The sequence below is a fragment of the Populus euphratica genome, unplaced genomic scaffold (assembly GCF_000495115.2).
Source record: "Populus euphratica unplaced genomic scaffold, PopEup_1.0 scaffold101.1, whole genome shotgun sequence".
Taxonomy (NCBI): domain Eukaryota; kingdom Viridiplantae; phylum Streptophyta; class Magnoliopsida; order Malpighiales; family Salicaceae; genus Populus; species Populus euphratica.
Window position 1 is genome coordinate 785,803 of NW_011499894.1, and position 20,216 is coordinate 806,018.

At 30.3% G+C, this 20,216-nt stretch overlaps 2 protein-coding genes across 3 annotated transcripts; both read right to left on the reverse strand.

Moving 5' to 3' along the window:
* Nucleotides 1–2,032: 2,032 nt before the first annotated feature.
* On the reverse strand, nucleotides 2,033–6,131 carry LOC105131809 (Leucine-rich repeat protein kinase family protein). Its single transcript, XM_011034969.1, has 2 exons — nucleotides 4,576–6,131; nucleotides 2,033–2,935 (listed from the first exon to the last, which is right to left on the reverse strand). Exons 1-2 carry the CDS (start codon nucleotides 5,900–5,902, stop codon nucleotides 2,298–2,300), a joined length of 1,965 nt encoding a protein of 654 aa, XP_011033271.1. The 5' UTR covers nucleotides 5,903–6,131; the 3' UTR covers nucleotides 2,033–2,297.
* A 5,996-nt stretch (nucleotides 6,132–12,127) lies between these two features.
* On the reverse strand, nucleotides 12,128–15,956 carry LOC105131810 (OTU domain-containing protein At3g57810). Of its 2 annotated transcripts, none has more exons than XM_011034970.1 (6): nucleotides 15,734–15,956; nucleotides 13,866–14,468; nucleotides 13,589–13,710; nucleotides 13,203–13,243; nucleotides 12,708–12,806; nucleotides 12,128–12,457 (listed from the first exon to the last, which is right to left on the reverse strand). In XM_011034970.1, the coding sequence occupies exons 2-6, from the start codon at nucleotides 14,386–14,388 to the stop codon at nucleotides 12,286–12,288; spliced, it is 957 nt and encodes a 318-aa protein (XP_011033272.1). In that variant the 5' UTR covers nucleotides 14,389–14,468; nucleotides 15,734–15,956; the 3' UTR covers nucleotides 12,128–12,285. The 2 variants fall into 2 exon arrangements, with proteins under 2 accessions (XP_011033272.1, XP_011033273.1); XM_011034971.1 differs by lacking the exon at nucleotides 15,734–15,956 and adding an exon at nucleotides 15,453–15,715.
* Between the last annotated feature and the right edge of the window lie 4,260 nt (nucleotides 15,957–20,216).

Sequence of the window (20,216 nt, forward strand, 5' to 3'; positions counted from 1 at the left end):
TATAATAAAATTAGATAAAATATTATTAGGTATAAAATTGATATTACAGTGCAAGTGAATTTAATTCACTCTATACTAGTTTTTCGAGAGAGAAATAATGTTCACACCACAGGACAAATAAATTTAATTCACTTTAAACTAGTTTTTTTTTTAATATTAATAAAATTAACAATCTTTTAAAAAAATGTGTGAACAATGCAATAGATTTGCACTGTTCACATGAATAGTGTAATTCACTGCATTGTTCGTTATTTTTCAAGTGAATAGTGCAAATCTATTGCACTGTTCACATACACTATTCATGCTAATTAAAATTAGTGTGAACAGTGTGCATAAAACACACTTGCTTCTTCTTTTCCTGCGTCTCGAACGTAAAAAAACATGGAACTCATATATAGTAAAATATATCTTGTTTTTTTAAATAAAACACAGACACACAATCTCATTGCCAAACAAATTCTAAATAGTGCCTGTACTATTTATTGTTTAAAATAATTTTCTTTGTTTTTTATTACTTCCGTTTCAACCGTAAAAATTGGATGGACCCATTAATTTGCTTTACCAAACAATTATAAATTATATTTTAATTTCTTTGTTTTTTATTATTTACGTTTCAACCGTAAAAATTGGATAGACCCATGCACAATAAATTAATTTTTTTCTTTACCAAACAATTATAAATTATATTTTAATTAAAATACCGTGAAGCAATGTAAACAAACACCATCTATATATAGTATAGTGGTAATCTAGCCCAGATAACTCAAGTATACCATCCTTTTCCTGATTTATTTAATTTTCCTGTTCTTTTATCCACTCCGAATTACTGAAGGAGAAGCATTTCCTAAAGTTTTATGCACTGAACTCGAATATTCTCATGGAAGAAACAGGAGTCCACTTGTTACTGGGATCGTAACATGAAGCTCGCACAATTGAGGCCAGCCGGGCTAAAGAATGGAGGTAGAGCCTGTCTCGAGTTCAACTGGGCCAGTCATCCTGTAATTTCTTATAATAAGTTATTATCACGTAAGAATTTTAAGGCTCGGTTACCAAAGAAAACTTTTTTATTATTTTTAGTTTTTATTTTTCAAATTGAAAATGTGTCTATTTGTTGAAAATAAAGACAGATTTTTCTACCAAAATAAAATAATATATTAAAATATTAACTATTTTTATAAAAATTAAATTTATAATGTTACACACACGCACGCGCACACACAATAATTATAATGTTTTTCATGTCATCTTCCTTCGCTTAACCTTAACCGATTCAATAACAATAATGCCAGCTTCACCGTAAAACTTTGCGCCAAAGGGTGCTTTCAACTTGTCTTCAGATGTTAAGATTTTGTTTGATTACGAGAAAACAGGTGCAACCTCGATTTCTCTAGTAACGGAGGTTCTACCGTAGGTTCTTGCAATATATAAATAAACTTAGGGTGTGTTTGGTGTTGTGATAGATGTTGTGGTTGTGATTTGAAAAAAATTATTTTGTAAAAAGTATTTTTAGTTAAAATTGGTTTGAAAAAATAGATGTTTGATTAAAATTGTAGTTGAAATTGAAGTTAAAGAAAAAATAATTTAATGTGTTTGGTTAAAAAAAAATTTGAAATTAAAATTATAAAATATTTTTTAAAAATATATATTAATATTGATGATTTTAAATTTAACTATTATAGAATTAATTACTCCTATTATATCATGAAATAAATAATACTTTATATAAAATATTTTTTTTATTTTATTAAACTATTTATAATTACATTACGTATAAAATTTATTCGATAAGAATTACAGTTTTCATAATTTTTTAAGCATGTAATCATTGCATTGTTTATATTAATTGCACTGTTTACTAAACAGTGCAATTAAACGTGTAAAGTGAATAATAAAAAACAGCATTTGTGTAACTGTATTTTAAATGTTAAAATTATATAGAACTCATATATAATAAACTAATTTTTTTTTTTTATCAAACAGCTACAAACTACGTTTTAATTAAACGGCATCTTAATGCAGAGATGCTTTTTCGTTTTGGAAGTTCGTAACTCCTTGGTAATTCATCAAGATTTGCTAAGATATTTTACCACAGATAAGATGCCTGACAACAGTCATGCAGAAACAAGAAACAGGTCCAGATGGACAGAAGTCAACACATGAGAACATTAGCTTGGAATAATCTGTCTAATAAGACATCCAGTCCCCTCTAGAGCATGGAGGGGACCATCAAATCAAAGTAGCGTCAGCATCAGTTACAGCTGGAAAAAATTCTTTACAAGCGTCTTCCGTCTCCTTCTTCAATGCAATTTGATGCGGTCAAGACTCTCAGACACAGTTCTCATCCTAGGACGCAACTCGGGGTCTAGTTCAGTGCAATTGAGTGAAATATGAAACACTGCGATGACCTGTTTCTTTGCATGAACCTCACTTAATAGTGCCGGGTCTATAATCTCAGACAAGGGTCGTTCCTCTTGAAACACCTTCCTCACCAGACTCTCTAGTCCTTCACCATCATTTTCTGATCCTGCACCAGGTAGCCGACCAGTTAAAAGCTCCATCAGTACAATTCCGAATGAGTACACATCACATTTCTGAGAAAACTTGCTGCCAGAGACTCGAGCTTCTGGTGCCAAGTGAATGTTTGATGGCGCTGAGATTTTCAAGCCCATTGCAGAGGAAATGGTTTGGTTTAGATACTGCTTTTTCGATGCTGAAGTTGCGAATTTTGAGCTATTCCAAACAAGACGAGTGAGCCCAAAACTAGAGATGTAAGGCTGGAGTTCATCGTCAAGCAGAATTTTTGTTGATTTTAAGTTGCCATGAACGTACTTTCGAGGGCTATGCTCATGTATGTACATTAAACCCCTAGCAGTTCCTTGAGCAATTTTCAACCTTGCCGTCCATGATAGCACTGGCAAAGTGTTGGAGGGTCCTCCTGCAACAATTTCAACACCATATGGAGATTCATTAACATTGCTAATTGAAACTGCTACTTTAGAGGCTATCATAAAGCTTCCGAGGGGAATAATAGAAACAAACAATTGTTGCATGCATGGTAATACCAGGCATGTGTTAAAATTATCACTTAACATGAGAAGATTACTTGGTGGACTGAGAAATATCTGGTACCATATACTCCAAACACTTAAATATAAAGTAACAAATTTCCATGTTTTGGAGTTCCAAATAACACCAACGATGCGTAGCAGTACAAACAAAAAGCCTGCCCAGTGGTCCATGTTTTGGATGCATCTCACTGGGAAATATCAACAGAGTGAAAGATAATGAACTCACCATTCACCCGCAAAGGCTATTTAAAAAAATTTGTATCGTGTATTTACATAAACAAGCATGGTAGGACCAAACAATATTGGGTATAAGCAAACAGTGATAGATCGAGAGGACCACAGCATTGAATATAATTCCTGGAGCTTTTAACCATTTTTGTTCCAGAAATCATGTGAGACAGATACTTCAATATTTGTAGGGAAGAAGACAAAGACAAAGACAAAGATGCCCCAGGTGTATCAGGGCAGGAGTTATCACTGCCTCAAAGAAGAGTAAGGCATTTCAAACTTGAAGCATTCCAAACTTCCCAGTGCTAACTGCTAATATAATTCCAACATGTATACCTGAGAATATTCTTGTGGCTGAAACATCTGCAGAACTTGGAATGTGACCTCAACACAGTCCATAAATGGAATTTAACATCAAATTTCCCAGAAAAGAAAAACATAGTAATTGAATTTCAAATGTTTAGGGTCAAGCATTGCTGTAGGTCCTTCTCTGTTGCTAACAAAAGTGTCCAAATTTGAACCTGTGCTTTACTTAAAGCACTCAAGAACAATGAATAATCATTAACCAATTCTCAAAAAGAAAATAAAATAAAAATCGATCTTCTCTTAAAACCGACAACAACAACATTTGACAAATTTTGTTCATGTGGATCTACGACTCTAAAGTGTTCACACAAAGTAATGATATCCGAATAGTACATGTAAAATGGAATACTATAACAATATCACGAGAAGTTACAAAAGAAAAAAGTCAAAAACATTTCTGAAATGTAATTGAAATTTAGAAATTACGGCATTTGAAAGTTCTTGATTGTCTATGATTAATTAACAAAGCACTAATCATGCATGATTTGAATTCACTTCAAAGGGAACACTGACATCAACATGCAAAAAGCAATCATAACAGTCTTATGGGTTCATTTGGGAGATAAGCATTGGACAACAAGGCCGATCGTTAACATCACATGAAATTTACGATTCGCATTCTTTGTTTTGGATAGAAATGTCCCATCTTTTTACACCACAACTTCACTGTAAGACAAGCAAGACATTCTTTTAAAATGAATAGTCAAGACATAAGTTATCATGGAACAAACGAGTAGAAACTTACTTTCTGCGAAGTTTAAACAGGTAGCAAAACAAATAAATGCTCATAGAATATTGTGTGACCAAAAACATCAATTTTTTGACTTGCAACATGTGAAGGGGCCATTGTTAAAATTAAGTGCCAGTGTCAAATATAACATAAATATAACTAAGAGAATTAGGGAAGTGTTACCATGCAGAGCAGAGTACAGGCTTCCATTGCGGATAAAATCAGAGACCAGCAACTTCTCATCATGAGCAAAGTAATAAGCTCTCAGCCTTACAATATTAGGATGATGGACCCTCTCAATTGCTTCAACCTCAGACTCAAACTCCTTCAACTTCCATGTGGCATCACCTTCACTAAGCCTCCTCACAGCAACAACCGTAGGCATCGCCGTACCAGACCCACCCCCACCCCCACTCACGACCACCTTGTACACTATGCCACTCCTACTCTTCCCCACCACATACGCAGATGCCCTCAACAAATCCTCTAATTCCATATTAAACCCTTCATCCATCACCACAAATTTACCCTTTTGCTCCTCCTCGTTAAAAGTCACCTCATTATTGTCACCCTTCTCGATCTTTTCGTCTTTTCCCATTTTACCCTCATCTGCCCTCCGTTTTTTCCGATACAGCCACACCGATACCGTAACAACACCGATCACCACCGAGAAGCCCGAAATTAAGGGAAATGCAACTGACCCTGTTTTGACTTTCACTTTCCCAACACTCCCAGGAAGAAGAACAGGGTTTGGGTCTTTCGGGTTCTCAGGATTATCACTAATTGTGATATTAACAGCTTCAGGGCATGGAGTTTGTAAAGGAAACCCACAAAGACTTGGGTTTCCTGCAAATGCAGTGGGCCCTTGGTTCAGTAACGACCCAAATAAAGGCACTTTGCCACTAAGATTATTGTGTCTTAAATCTAAACTCACCATTACTGGAAAGAACCCATATGACCCTGGAATCTCACCAGAAAATGAATTGTATGACAAATTTAAAGCTCCTGTTAAGCTTTGTAGCTTATTCAAAGATGCAGGGAGAGACCCGTTTAGACAATTAGAAGATAAATCCAGGTGGGTTAAGGCTTCTAAAGATACAATATTGGCAGGAATTGGACCTGAGAGAGAATTATGAGACAAATCAAGAAAGCGGAGAGTTGTTGCGTTGAAGAGATGTGAAGGTATGGATTTAGAAAAGTTGTTGCGAGAGAGAGTGAGTCGAGTTAGTGAGCCAAGAAGGCCGAGTTCAAAGGGTATGTAACCAGTAAAGTTTTTGTCAGGGAGTGAAAGAGAAGTGACTCTGTCGTTAATGCAAGTGATACCATGCCAGTGACATGGGGTTGGGTCAGTTTCCGACCAAGACGCTAAAGTGTCCATCGGGTCAGCAGTGATTGCGGCTTTGAGGGCTAGGAGAGCTAGGCCATCAGTGTTAAGAGAGGAGAGGAGTGGAAGGTTAGTGAACGTAAATAGAATGAGACAGGCTGTGACTTTGAAAGGGATTACGGCCATGTTTGTTCTGTTTTAGTTTTGAGTTCTGATCATTTGAGAAAGAGATTGATGAGGGGATTTTGCAACGAATAGTTGCCGTAGAGAGCTAGTGGAGAGTGCGAGGAAGAAGATGAAGCGTGGGGAAGAGGAGGTCTTGGGATTTCAAAGTTTTGAACTTGTTTGGAGTTGGGAAAAACGAGGTTGGCGATAGAGCACAGAGCCACATGGGAACGTGGGCTAATTTGAATTCTTATTACTCGTGTGGCTATTTTATATAATTAATTACCCACATTAATGTATTTAAAAGCTTAAAATGCTCTTTTTGACTTGTGTCTGGTTTTAGTGATTAATTGTAATTACAGCGTTACCATGATTAATATATGAGGTTAAAAATGAGTTTATATTAAATTTAATTAATATATGTATTAAAAGTATAAATGAAATGCGAATAAGCTTAGAAAAAAGCTTTAAATGAAGCTTCTCTAGCATTAGCATTTTAAGTGTAACATCCATATGAATCTCACACTCAAATAATCATCGTTACCACACAGAATATATAATGGTTTTTGATGTTTTGAGGAGAAAATTTTCAGAACGCCAACACAACCTTGTGCTCATAACGAGCAATATATTAGATTTCCTAACAAATTTTTATACAAAAACAAAAACAAAAATAAAAATAAAATGAAACTTTTAATTTGGAAAAAGGTGAATACATCCTACAAGTATTTTTAAAATATCAAACATTAACATATTAAATAATATATTTTTTATAAAAAATTATTAAAACAGAAACATATTAAATTAATTTAAGTTAATTATGATTACTATGTAAAACTCAATCAGATGTAAAATCATAACAACTTCATCAAATATGGATTAAAATAAATTATAAAATAATTTTTATTAATTAAATATTTAAAACTAAAATTAAAAATAATATTCAATTTAAAAAAATCTAAAAATATAACCTAATAAAACCAGATTGATGCCCTTGTTACGTTAGAAGTTAGATCACTTTTTTTTTTCCCACACCATGGAATTTCTGTTAATAAGAGTAATCAAGCCTCTAATCGCACGTGAAACTAATGTAAATTTTCAATAACATTTATGCCAGAGACTAAAGTTTAGAGAACCGTAGCATAATTTAAAAATTAACTTTGCTTACAATGAAGCTCTAGCTTATGCATTGACAATGGGGAACAAACCTTTTGATCATTCGCCGTTGTAATTTGAAATATCAAGTTTGTTTTGAGAGTGTTACCTCACTAAAATAAGCATGTTTGTAAATTTTAAAAAGACAGCTTGATGCTGAACTTAGCTAACAAAAAATATAAAACAATTAGAGTTGAAAAAAATTATATATTAAAAAAACTTAATTAGTTTGATGAAAAAAACTTGAATTTATCTATTAATCTAATCAATTCAAATTTAATTTAATCAACCCAAACCCGATTTGATAACATCCAGGCCTCAACTTGTTAATTTTATTTTTAATTTTTTTATCAAAAACAATATAGTTATAATTCTTTAAAAAAAAAAATATCAACCTTTCTGCATCTAGCACGAGTTTTATCTTGGATCAAGCAAGATTGAGTTTCACAGCTGCAAAAACAAGTCACTTAGGATGCAAGATGCTGGTGGGAAGAGCACTGTTTTGTTGTTTTCTTGAGCTGGATAAAGGGTTGAAGAGACCATGATGAAGGGACCAAAGTATAATTGTCCAATTTTGGCTAGGCATCCAAATGGTGATGAGTGGTGTTGCATGTGTTTGGTGAACACTTGGGGAAGACCGTGACTGAAATTAAAGAAAGGCCGTGAGTATTAATTTGACAAATTCCAAGCAATCATGATTTCTTAACTCCACACAGAGATGATTATTTCATGTTCATCATAAACACAATTATGTGTTCGGGTAAACCAGAGAAGATGCTGGATGATTGTAGTTGTAATTGGCAAATGGCAATTGATAAGATGTTGAATTATAGCTTTTCAATGATTCTCATATGGGTTAGTTTTTTAATCTTGAATTTGCTAGTTTTTTTAATCATTCCTTCTTCTTTTTTAAAATTATGTGTGTTTTTTCGTAAAAGGTAGAAAGAAAACACTCGAGATACCGAACATCACGTACCGTGTATAGAAAATCCCTTTCAAAAAACTCAAAAGATTTAAGTGTAAAGATATTTATTTTTTTGTTGGAGAAAAAATACAATACTATTTGAATTTCGAGTAAGGATTAAGAATCAAAATTTATAAATATATACATGCTTAGTTTGTAAAATCAAGCATGCAGAATAATAAGCTTGTAGTATAAAAAAAATAATAAATAATTATGTTTAGTTTATTACAATAAGACATGTTAAATATAAGAAAGTTTTAAATAAAAATTTAAAGTTTATATAGGTTTAAATTTATAATTATACAAAATAATAATTTATAATAAACCTGTTAAAAATATAATGATAAAATACGGAGGTGTTGGGAGTGACAAATTTTTTTTTAGTGGTGTAACCATGTCCACGAGGGAGGTTGGGGTGGGTTAAAGTGTAATTTTTTTATTTTTTTATCTCTTATAAATTTACTTGTCATTCTAAAAAATAATTATATCTTCCATTTATAATTTTATTAATTTTAGTTTTTATTTTTTTAATTATTGTTTATTTAGTTTTTGATGCTTTTACGAGTTTAGCTTTATATAAATTTTGTCCTTGGAGATTTTATTTAATTTGATTTTTTTATTTATTTTAATCTCTCTTCTTTTTATTGTTCTATTTTTGTGTTTTATATTTTTCTTGATTAATATTTTTTTTGCAATTCTATCCCTTCCAATTTTATTGTATTTATTTTTTAATTTATTTTTACCCTTATTCTTTTGATTGCTATATTTTTATTATTTTCTTGATTTATTTATTTTTTAAATTTTATCCTTTAATATTTAATTTCATTTAATTTTTTATTGAGTTTTGATCCTCGTTATTTCAATTACCTTTTTTTAAAATCTTTTTCTAAGTTTTTTAGTTTTTTAATTTAACTATTAATTATTTTCTTTCATTTTGTTTTATACCATAATTTTTTTGTATTGTTTGGGTTTAAAATTGTTTTATAGTTAGATATTTTACTTTATTATTTTGTTAGTGGTTCTCTTCCAACATAACAATCCTTTATTGAATTTATTTATTTTCAAATTCTTCGTTTAATACTTGGTTATTAAGCTCTTAGTTTCATTATTTGTTTCACTTTTTTTTTTGAGTTATTTCAATCTTATATCTTAGGTAATAGGTTAGTCAAGTTAACCATGGATGCTTTAGAATTTTTTTTTTTATATATATATATAATTTTATCATTTTGAGTTAAATTATTAGCTCTTAAGCTATGTGATTTTTTCACTTTCATTCTTGTTAGGTTATTCAAAATACGGGTTAATCAAGTTAAGTCGAGTTAACTTGTATCCTCTTACCCTATTTTTTTTATTTAACTTAGGTCTTTTTTATTAGGTATTTCTTTTGAATTTTTTTTTTACGGGGCTCATGTCGCAAGTTAACTTGGTAAAATTAACCCTGGTTGACTTGATTTTTTTCCCCTTAATTTTTTATAATTTTTTTAATTTTATCATTTTATATTAAATTATTTTCCTTTGAACTTTATCATTTTTTCCTTCTCTTTCTTTTTTGTTATCTCAAGAGTGGGATAATTAAGTTAATCCAGGTCAGCTTGTATTTTATTTCTTGATATTTTTTTTATTTAGCTTTAGTATTTTTTGTTAGGTCATTTTTTTAGAAGTCTAACTTTTTTTTATCTTGATTTCATGTTACGAGTAACAAGTTAGTTGAATTAACCCAATATAACTCAGATTTTTTTCTTTAATTTTTTATATTTTTTTCAATTTTATTATTTTATATTAAATTATTTGCCATTAGGCATTGCTTTATTTTTTTTTTCCAGTTTGGTTATTCATATAATATGTTAGTAAAGTTAACCTAAGTAAGTTCGGGTTTGTTATGTTTTTTATTGAACTTTGGTATTTTTTATTAGGTTTATCTTTTGAAAAAAAAATTTATATTAATCTTATATTGTAAATTGTGAGTTCGTTAAGTTAACTCAAATTAACTCGGATTTTTTTTTAATGTTATATTTTTAAAAAATAAGTTGTTTTTATTTTCGACATGAGATTATCAAGACTTAAATTTTATAAATTTTTTTTTATTTTTTTTATTGTTATTTCATTTTTATAATCCAAGTTATATTTTAATAAATTTAACTTAAAAAAAATTATTTTTTTTTATTATTATTTCAGTTTTATAACCCAAGTTATATTTTAATAAATTTAACTTAAATTATTTTAAATTATTGTCGCATGAATATTAGTTTTAGCATTGAAAAAAGTTTGAACTATCCGATGGAGTCACGGGGGCTTGTTATCTTTATTCGAACTCCCTTGCGCCAACAAAATAATTATACGGTCGTCCAATTTTTTTTTTCCTTCTCATCTGCACAGTTCGGTGATTTCTAAGACCTCTGGGAACCAAAGAGGTAAAAAACCCATGGCATGGAAGAGTTGGGCATAAATTGTAAGTGGAAAGTAGGGACGGGATTGTAATTGTGTCGTTTACAGACTCATTGGTGTCAGAAAATCATTTAGACAAGGACACGTTGCAGACATGCTTGGTTGGGAGCTGCTTCGTCTGGCATGTTTGATGTTATCATTACAATTATTTTTAAAAGTATTTTATTTATTAAAATATATTAAAATAATTTTTTTATTTTTTAGAAATATTTTTAAAATCAATATATCTAAATTATGTAAAATATATAAAAAATTATTTTTAATAAAAAAATAATTTTTAAAAAAATATAATTTACACAGTCCACTAGCAATCAGGACCAGTCTCGTAAATTTGGCAGTAGTTGTAAGGTCCAAAAGAACCCATAAGATACGACAATTACAAAGGAACCCATAATCTTCCAATCTCTCCTTGTCGTTAGCTCGATGACAATTAACGCAAGGCAGTGTTCGAGAAAAGGGAAAGATTTGTTTAAAAGTGATTTTTATTACGAAATATATTAAAAAAATATATTTTTTATATTAATATATTCAAAAACATAAAAAAATCTATTAAAAAAATTATGTATTTTTAACCAAAAAAAACATTATATATAAAATTTGTGATCACATCATGCCAAGAACGAGATGCAAGGTTATTAACCAACATTTCGTGTGATTTTACTGTTTTTTTAAACAAAATCGGGATTAAAACCCTCTTTGATTAAATCGAAGACTGATTTAAAAAAATAAAATAATGAAAAAGCAGTGAACTTGGAGAAAGCAATTAAGTTATAAAATGAGAGTTGCCAAGCTTATCTCTTTCACCTTGAAGACCAAATATCCCTAATTACATGTAACACCCATCATCCCTAATTGTGCATTAACTCTCACGCTTAAAAGAGACATTTTCACGAGCATTGAATAGATTTTTTTCGCCTGTCTTTTCATGCCACTTGAAAACCTGACCCGATCAAGAACTGATTTTCGGGTAAACAAAATTAACTTAGATCAACTTCATTTTTTTTAATTAAAATAATATTATTTTAACTATTTTTTATAAAAAAAAAGCCAGTAGGTTAACAGCCAGGTCAACAAAGTTTTTTTTTTTCTTTTTAATTTTTTAACCTAGATTGATTAGATCCCAGATTAATCCACTAAACAGTGTTTTGAAACAATAGTTATGATAAACAGGTCACCTGCCTCCAACCCCTTGATGGCAAGGAGAGGAGAGGAGAAGGGAAAAGGCCAAATCCTAAAAGCTAAGATGAATTCTGCTAGAAAAGGGAGAACTAGAACAAAAGTCCGGAATTTAATAAAGAAGAAATGGATAGAGACCCTAGAATCCTGGTTGGACAGAAGTGTATAAAATGAATCACTACCTGAAAATTTGGAATCCTACTTTTCTCATGGTCCTTTTATTTATCAATGCACTAATCTTAGCATCAAAACATAATGGACTTGTGTGACATGTAGGAAGGCCCTTTCATCACTGACTGTAGCTATGTTAACCTGCTCCCAATGCATTAGACTGATGAGCAATGAAAACTCTGAAGTAAACCTCATTTTCAGTTAATTGTAAATCACTAGAACAAACATAGCAAATTCTATGTTAAGAATTTCTCAGGTTGCAAATCCAACAAAGGAACCTTGTCTTCAGGTTTCCCTCTTCAGTTGGACAAGAGAATGTAATTTGCCACTCCAAGTTAGCTCAAGAGATCACGTAATACAGTCAGGACGTAGAATTTAACTCGTCCACAGCTATCGGTTATGTGAAAATCATCATAGTATGCAACACAGAGAAAAAGACACAATTACATGCCTGTATCATGAATTTCTTTTCAGTTTCGGTATTAAAGGAATATTAAAGTTTTGATTTACCACCTCTAGTTCCTGGAAACTGTAAGGCATCATAATGGCCAAAACCATGATATATAATCCTAATTGGATCTTCCTTCCCGTACTCCTGACCATACTCTGCAATGGATATCAAGCCCCTCGCATTCTTGTCGTACATGTACACAGTGATTGGCATCCTGCAGTTATTTTATGGCTTCCATCAATATTAATCCCTCAATGAATCTTCCTTTTTTCCCCAAAAAGGCTGAAGACAAATAAATTAAAATCCACGTGCTAAACTGGAGTGCACCTACTCTTTTTAGCATACAATTGTAACAAATATAACAGGTTACATATCTTGAAAGACTGTACGAGCATGCTTTTCTTCCCTAGGCACATATTCTTTTTTTCCTTGTAAGCAACGAAAACAATGGGAGAGATGCTTACTTGAGAACATGAGAAGCCATCAACAACTCAGGCTCACCGCCCCACACATGTGGCTTCCTCATTCGCAACACATAGGTTTCAAAATTGCCTTCTATAAACCTGAAGGAATTATCAAGATGTCAAACAAATTTATACATAAAACTTCACCAATGGTGGTTTATTTCTTCAATGTGATGTCATATGCCTTCCAACTAGTACAAGGAGTTCAGATTTCATGTAAACTTGATTTCTTTACAAAGGCATATACTGCTTGGAGAAACTGTGAGCAAAATCAATGGGCATGACTGAATCTATTGAAAACATTGACCGCAAGGTGCATCAGCACTTCTGAAACCAGAATTAATGATTTACCAACATAAATCAAGGTTCTTTCCATTTTCAGTTTCTACAAAAAAAGGATATTGCCTGTCCCATTTATATAGCATTCTTTATTGCTAAACATACACAGGTAAGGTAGTGAAAAAAATGGAAAAGGTGGAAACCAAAAACTCTCACCATTCTGTCTCTTCCCTTCTCTTGATAAACTCATCAGCAACCTGGCCAATTTAACAAAACATCACAAATCAGGAGTACTATGGATATGACTATTGCGAACAAGATGCCCTTGGATGGAAAGCTTGAGAATATGACAAGGTAGTAACTTATATCACTGACTTTGGCTTTTGTCGAACAAATTCTTATCATTTAATCTTGTTTTAAGAGATAATATTATTTTTTCTCTTAAAAGCTCATTAAATGTAACGACAACCAAAAATCAATAAGAAAAAGAAGACAAATTCGCAAAATGATAGATGGTTATCAGGCAATAGGCATTCATGCTTTTTGCAGAAACAAAATTTCAGACTTCTTATTATTAAAATGAAAGGGTGTAAAAAAGATACTTTAAAACGCAAGTCATCTGCTAATTCTCTCTGAAGGTTTTCACTTGGAGCTGGTTTCCCAGACCGTATACAAGCCCCGTGAGCCACAGAGCGGAACAAACATCTACCATCTCCTGGTATTCCTGCACAGAGTGGACATTGACACTTCAAGACATGAATAACCAGCATAAAGGTTTGTTGCGCCATCAATTTTAATATGTAAATCTTGGTGATGAAAATGATATGTGCACATACCACTAACAAATTGTGTATGAATGGACAATGAATTGGTGCTCACCAATAATGAAGTAGTCTGTGTAAACTTCCTTCCCGTGTGAGAATTTAACATCTGATAAATTGCAATTGTCCTCCTTGTCATTCTTATGTGTAGCTGCTTCAGCGTGTGTTGGCTCAGAATTTGAATAACAAACCAGAAGACCAAAAATTATGCCAGTGGTGGGATATCCTTGTGACCAAGAAATAGATCCTGTATTATCATTGATTTTGGATAGAACTCCTTGTTTTGAAACTGAAAACCTCAGATTCATGACTTGGCATGGCAATGAAATATTGAATTGTCTATTCAGAGGACCTCTGGATCTAACTACACCTTTTACAGTAAATGATTGCAAATCAGCCCTTTGCTTGCTCAAAATGGATCCAAAACGGTTGCTCTGTATCGTTTTATAGCTAATTGATGGACAAGAGAATGTCTTTGAGACAGACAAACGAGAATAACTTGTCCTGGAAAGACCAGGGTACAAAGAAAAACAGCAAGTGGTTTGTCCACCAGATACCACATTCAAGATAGTGCTGCCCATTTGTTGAACTCAGCTACTCAGGTGGACAACATTCTTCACACATGTGCTGATGGGAGAGCAAACAATCATGCTGGCATAGCCTGGACGCACGCACAAAGGACAACACTTAAGTGGCCAACTAATAACAGGCATTTCCTAGATGAGGCTTTATGTAGAGGGCTATCAGCCATAATTCACAGCTTTCATGCATAAAGTCCTTCCCTTCCCACACAAAACACATATAATATACATAACAAGATACTATCCTATATATTTCTGCATACTCAAAAGTTGTCACTTAACAGAAATCATGAATTGGACCAGCACTTTGGATTTGACAAATTCTCAACTTGATGTCCTAAACCCATTGTAGAGTTCTTGATTTTTTCCACGATATTCTCATTTGCTTAAGATTTGACATTTCCCTAAAAACTAAATCCTTACTTCACTGATGAAAGTAAGAAATCACAAGACAATTTGAATTATTGTGTGACATTTTATACAGCCCTGGTTTTATTCCTTGTTCTTTTCCATTGCAATATAACTAATCACATCAATTGAACAAATCAACAACAACACCGCAGTAGAGGATATAGAAGCAGAAATACCAAGTTCATAGCACAAAAAAAAAACCCATTCAAATGTCTGACTAGCACAACATTTGGCCTCACTCTCGCTTTCTTAGGGTCACTTCAATCTTGACAAACGATTTAACATCATAAAACAACTAGCTAATCGAGGCCAAAAGTAAGATCATTTTCAATCTCAACAAACAACTTAACATCATAAAACAACTAGCTAATCGAGGCCAAAAGTAAGATCATTTTCCAAAATTCCCTCGAAGTCTATCTAACTAAACAAGCTCAAATATTAAGAAATCCTCAATTTCCACATTCTCTTCTCTCTCTTCTGAATCAAACCCAAAATCTATCTTCCCAATAATCCTTCCTTTCTATCAATATCATAAACTACTCTGAGGTCTAGTCAACAAACCTCAAATGATCACCATTCTAAGTATACCTGATCAACAAATTAAAACAAAAAAAATCATTTCTTTTGAAGTATGTAACTCTAAGAAATCTCACCATGAAATCTCAAAAATAGGTTGCCAGACAATAAGCAGCACCTTTTGTCACATATGAGGATCCAAAAACACTTATACAGAAATGTACAAGACCAAAGCAAGAAATGAAACCTCTAGAAGTGAGCAACAACAGTGAATGTATTTGGGTTTCAAAATCACTCACTATCTAACAATAAATAAAACCCAGAAAGAAAATCAACGATTTTCAGAGTGTATTGTAGAAGAAATAAGGGAACATGCAAGCAAATATAGTTTTTTCAAGCAAAGAATTATACATCATACCTGCTTTAACCAAGAAAACAACAAGTTATAAAAAGGAGAAGCTTAGCGATGAAAGTTTGTTTTGTTGAATAAGCTGCCCATTTTTTATGTCAATGCTTCTTCTGGTTCGGTGAACAAGAAGCTTGTCTCGCCTGTCCCACAGGCCACAGCTTTGCTTTCGTTCTGATTCGGATAGGAAACGACAAGTCGTTTCTTTTAGTTTTCAGACTCGAAATATTTGTTACCGTTTTCTTGCTGTACAGTGGCGTTACATACGACGTGTCGTGTAATCGTTCGAGGTTGGCTGACTTTTTCATGTCGCCTGTCGGTGATCAGGATGATGGCAACACTTTCTTCCTTTTCTTTTTCAAGTTTAATTTTATGTTTTCACGGCAAGAATTAATTTCCGATGCCCTCGTTTATCTGACGGAAAATGAATTTTTTTGAAGGTAGTTTTTCAAAAATAAATTACTATATGTTTGGTTGCACTGTAAATGATAAGATAATAAACTTTGAAAATAAATTTTTTTATCTGGCATCCTATTTTTATAATAGAGTTGATTAATTGTGTTACCGTGATACACCGCAGGGTATTATTTATTTTTTTGTGTTAAAAATAATATGAAGTGGTGCACATCTGGTAAAAAAAAAATTATGAATCGAGTTATAAACTAAATGGAGTGATATAAGCTAGTTTTATTTTAATTATATAACAAAAAAATTAATAATAAATAGAATAATTTTTAAAAAGACAAACAATATAACTTAATTTTCAACATATTAATATAAAATAGTAAAATTAAGTTAAAAAATAGCAAAAAACAATGATTTAAATCTACCTAGGTTATCATGACAAACCTATAATATATTAATATAACTTAATTTTCAACGTATTAATATAAAATGGTAAAATTGAGTTAAAAAATAGTAAAAAACAATGATTTAAATCCATCTAGGTTATCATGACAAACCTATAATATATAGAATAATAAGTAAGCCAATACAGATTAATTTATTAAATTTATGATTCAGGTTATGAAATCAGGATAACTTGATAAAAAATAAAACATAAAAAAATACGTATCATTTAGTTTCTCTTAAACTATAGTCATTGTGGTGGATGTAAAAATAAGATCTATTTTTTTTATTAAGAAAACTCATTTTTAACCCAAAATATCTATAAAAAAATCTTAAATACCTTGATAAACTTATAAATGATCTTAAAAAATTACATAAAGATCAAAAATTAATTTGAAATAAAAATATCTTTCTAAGTTTTGACATGGTTTTTTAGATAATTTTAATGTGAGAAAACACTTAAGTAAAATTCCATTAATCCAATGAAACTCTTTTTTTTTTAAATATTATAAGATGATTGTTTTGGTGATTTGAATTTGTGTTAATGTTGATTTTCTAAAATTCAATGTCTTCCGAACAAAGAACTAAAAAAACCAAAGGAGATTCTGTAAAAAACAAAAATTAAATTGCAAAATATTGAGAAACTGAATAGCTATAAAAGTTTAAGAACTCAGGCAAACTTTTTGTAAGAATACTTAAATCATCACCTATTTATGGTATATTTTTTATTTTAGTTTGCTGTTTTAAAATTTTATCATTAGCAAAAAAATTTGATTATCTGTCTTTAATTTAGCCCAAAAAGGATATAATCATTAAAAAAAAGTTTAAAAACTGGAATGAAACAAAAGAAGAAGAAGTAAATTCATAGTAAAATATAAGAGGATAAACATTACATGCGCACAATATTTTACCCATAATGTTTACAGTTTTGTACAGTGAAGCTCATCAAAGGTTAAAGGGTAAAAGCATGACAAAAAGATAGCAAAACTTCTATTTACTCAAGACTCGTATGAGCAAATTATAATGTGCTGGGATCAAAACGCTCTCTGTATTAAGTTTATCGGTCATATATTAAAAAAACGCTAAAGTTGATGAGCGTTTTACTTTGACATCCGCCGTTGATGGGCGCAATGAATTATCTTTTTATCCCTTCTCTACACCAACAATTGTCTAGCTTATGGGATAGAATCAACTTCTCCATTGCATGCAATGGTCATTTGTAAAATTACTTAGGACAATTTAGTCCTTTTAGGTGCACAGTAAAATCAGTTCGTTGTCTTTCATTCCAATGCATGCAATGGTCAGTTGTAAAATTATTTAGGACATTAGTTGCACAGTAAAATCAGTTCGTTGTCTTTCAAGCAAAAAATATAGACACCTTGCACGGGTTTTTTTTATCTATTTTATTGCAGGCATAAATAGGGTTTTTTTTTGTGTTTTTTATCTATTTTATTGCAGGCATAAATACCTTTTAAAATTGCAAAATACTGAATTTGTAGAGAGTGGTTTTTTAGTTTTTTATTTTATTTTTTTACAATAAAATGACTAGTTTAACTTTGATTTTAAAAAATTCCAAGGCTGGTTTGGAATGGTGTTGTTGTCTTTGTAATATGTTTTTTTTTTCAAATGTTTTCAAGGATTTTTTAGTAATTTAATATTTTAAAATATTAATAAATAAATAAAAGATATTAACTTCCTTTAACACATCTCAACTTGTGATTGCCCCGCATCATTTTAGAAACGCGTACAGACTTATATGATGACAAACCGCCTATTATTATTTTATTAGACGTGATTGGTGGCGGTGTGACCAATAGGGTGGCGCATGTGGTCTCATTTACGGCAGTTCAACAATGAAGAATTTTTTTCTCATGCCCCCTCTATCCTCTCTTCTAAACCTTGATACTTGAGAAAGGTCTTGAAAAATTCAATTGCATCTCCTCTAATTTGTATTTATTTCTAGTTTGGTGCTATTTTTTTATTTATATTTGTTTAAATTTTAATGCTCTTTGTTTTTTTGTTTTTTTTTAATTTAATTCTTTTTTTTTTTATTGTTTTAATAATGTTAAATTATCAAGCCTTGAGTTTTGTGATTTATTCTATTTTTTTTTTTTTGTTATATCTACCTCATATCTTGTATTTCAAGTTGATTGAGCTAACCCAAGTTAATCTAATTTTTTTTATAAATATATATATTTTTTTAATTTTATCACTTGATATTAAATTATTAATTCTTAAATTTTGTGATGTTTTTAATTTTTTTTGTACAAAGTTATTTTGCATGTGAGTTAGTCAAGTTAATATATGCTGGTTTAATGTTTTTTTATTTATTTTTTCATCTATTTTTTATTGATTTAACTTTGATTTTTTTTCTATTTTTTATTTTTTTTTAATTTTAATTTGATATCATGCTTGCTACTTAGTCAATCTAAGTTAATCTAAGTTTTTTTTACATTAACTTGTTTTACTTTTACTTTTAATTTTAAATATTAAATTATTTTTAATTTAATTCTTTAATATTTTATTTAATTTTTATATTTAATTTAGTTTTTATTATTTTAATTACTATTTTTTATCATCTGTTAGATTTTTTTTATTATATCCTTTAATATTTTATTCAATTTAATCTTGTATATGTTTTGGTCCTTTTTTTTATTTTTTATTTTCTTTATTTTCTTTATTTGTTTTATTTTTTAATTCAATCTCAAACTATTTTTTATTACCTTTTTATATAATATTTAATCCTTATTATTTTGAATTTGATTTTTGTTATGATTAAGAATTTTACTTTATTATTTTTTCATACATGTGTTCCATAAGGGTAATTTCAATCTCATAAGCACCGCCATAAATTTCAAATATTAGCCCGGTCTTGCTTTGTTTTTTTAAGTCTCTTTCAAAAATAATTTTTTTTATTGTTTTAATAATGTTAAATTATCAAGCCTTGAGTTTTGTGATTTATTCTATTTTTTTTTTTTTGTTATATCTACCTCATATCTTGTATTTCAAGTTGATTGAGCTAACCCAAGTTGATCTAATTTTTTTTATAAATATATATATATTTTTTTAATGTTATCACTTGATATTAAATTATTAATTCTTAAATTTTATGATGTTTTTAATTTTCTTTGTACAAAGTTATTTTGCATGTGAGTTAGTCAAGTTAATATATGCTGGTTTAATGTTTTTTTATTTATTTTTTATTAATTTAACTTTGATTTTTTTTCTATTTTTTAATTTATTTTTTAAATTTTAATTTTATATCATGCTTGCTCGTTAGTTAATTTAAGTTAATCTAATTGTTTTTAAATTAACTTGTTTTACTTTTAATTTTAAATATTAAATTATAATTTTTATATTTTTTTAATGTTTTTATAGTTATTATAATTTTATTACCAAGAATTAGGTTATTAAATTGATCTAAATTAATTTTATTATTCCGATATCTTTATTTGTTTGGAAAAAATAAAAGTTCAGGCTCTCAACATTAAAAAAGAAAAAAAAAACATATTTATTACCCGGAACCGCAGTGAAAATAATTAAACTGGGCCCATAACTATCATTAGTGGGACCCACTGCGTACCCGAAAACAAAACCCCTGAAAACACTCCCAGTTCCCACTCTTTCTACTCCCCCTTCCCTCCAT

What these genes read in the sequence shown, in the direction of transcription:
- LOC105131809 (XM_011034969.1), bottom strand. Translation starts at nt 5,902, where the DNA reads ATGGCCGTAATCCCTTTCAAAGTCACAGCCTGTCTCATTCTATTTACG. An exon ending in CCTGTACTCTGCTCTGCATG is followed by an intron (nt 2,936 to 4,575) that starts GTAACACTTCCC and finishes AAATTGTTGCAG; the next exon opens with GAGGACCCTCCAACACTTTG.
- LOC105131810 (XM_011034970.1), bottom strand. Translation starts at nt 14,388, where the DNA reads ATGGGCAGCACTATCTTGAATGTGGTATCTGGTGGACAAACCACTTGC. An exon ending in CAGATGACTTGCGTTTTAAA is followed by an intron (nt 13,244 to 13,588) that starts GTATCTTTTTTA and finishes TAAATTGGCCAG; the next exon opens with GTTGCTGATGAGTTTATCAA. An exon ending in AGAAGGGAAGAGACAGAATG is followed by an intron (nt 12,807 to 13,202) that starts GTGAGAGTTTTT and finishes TAATTCCTTCAG; the next exon opens with GTTTATAGAAGGCAATTTTG.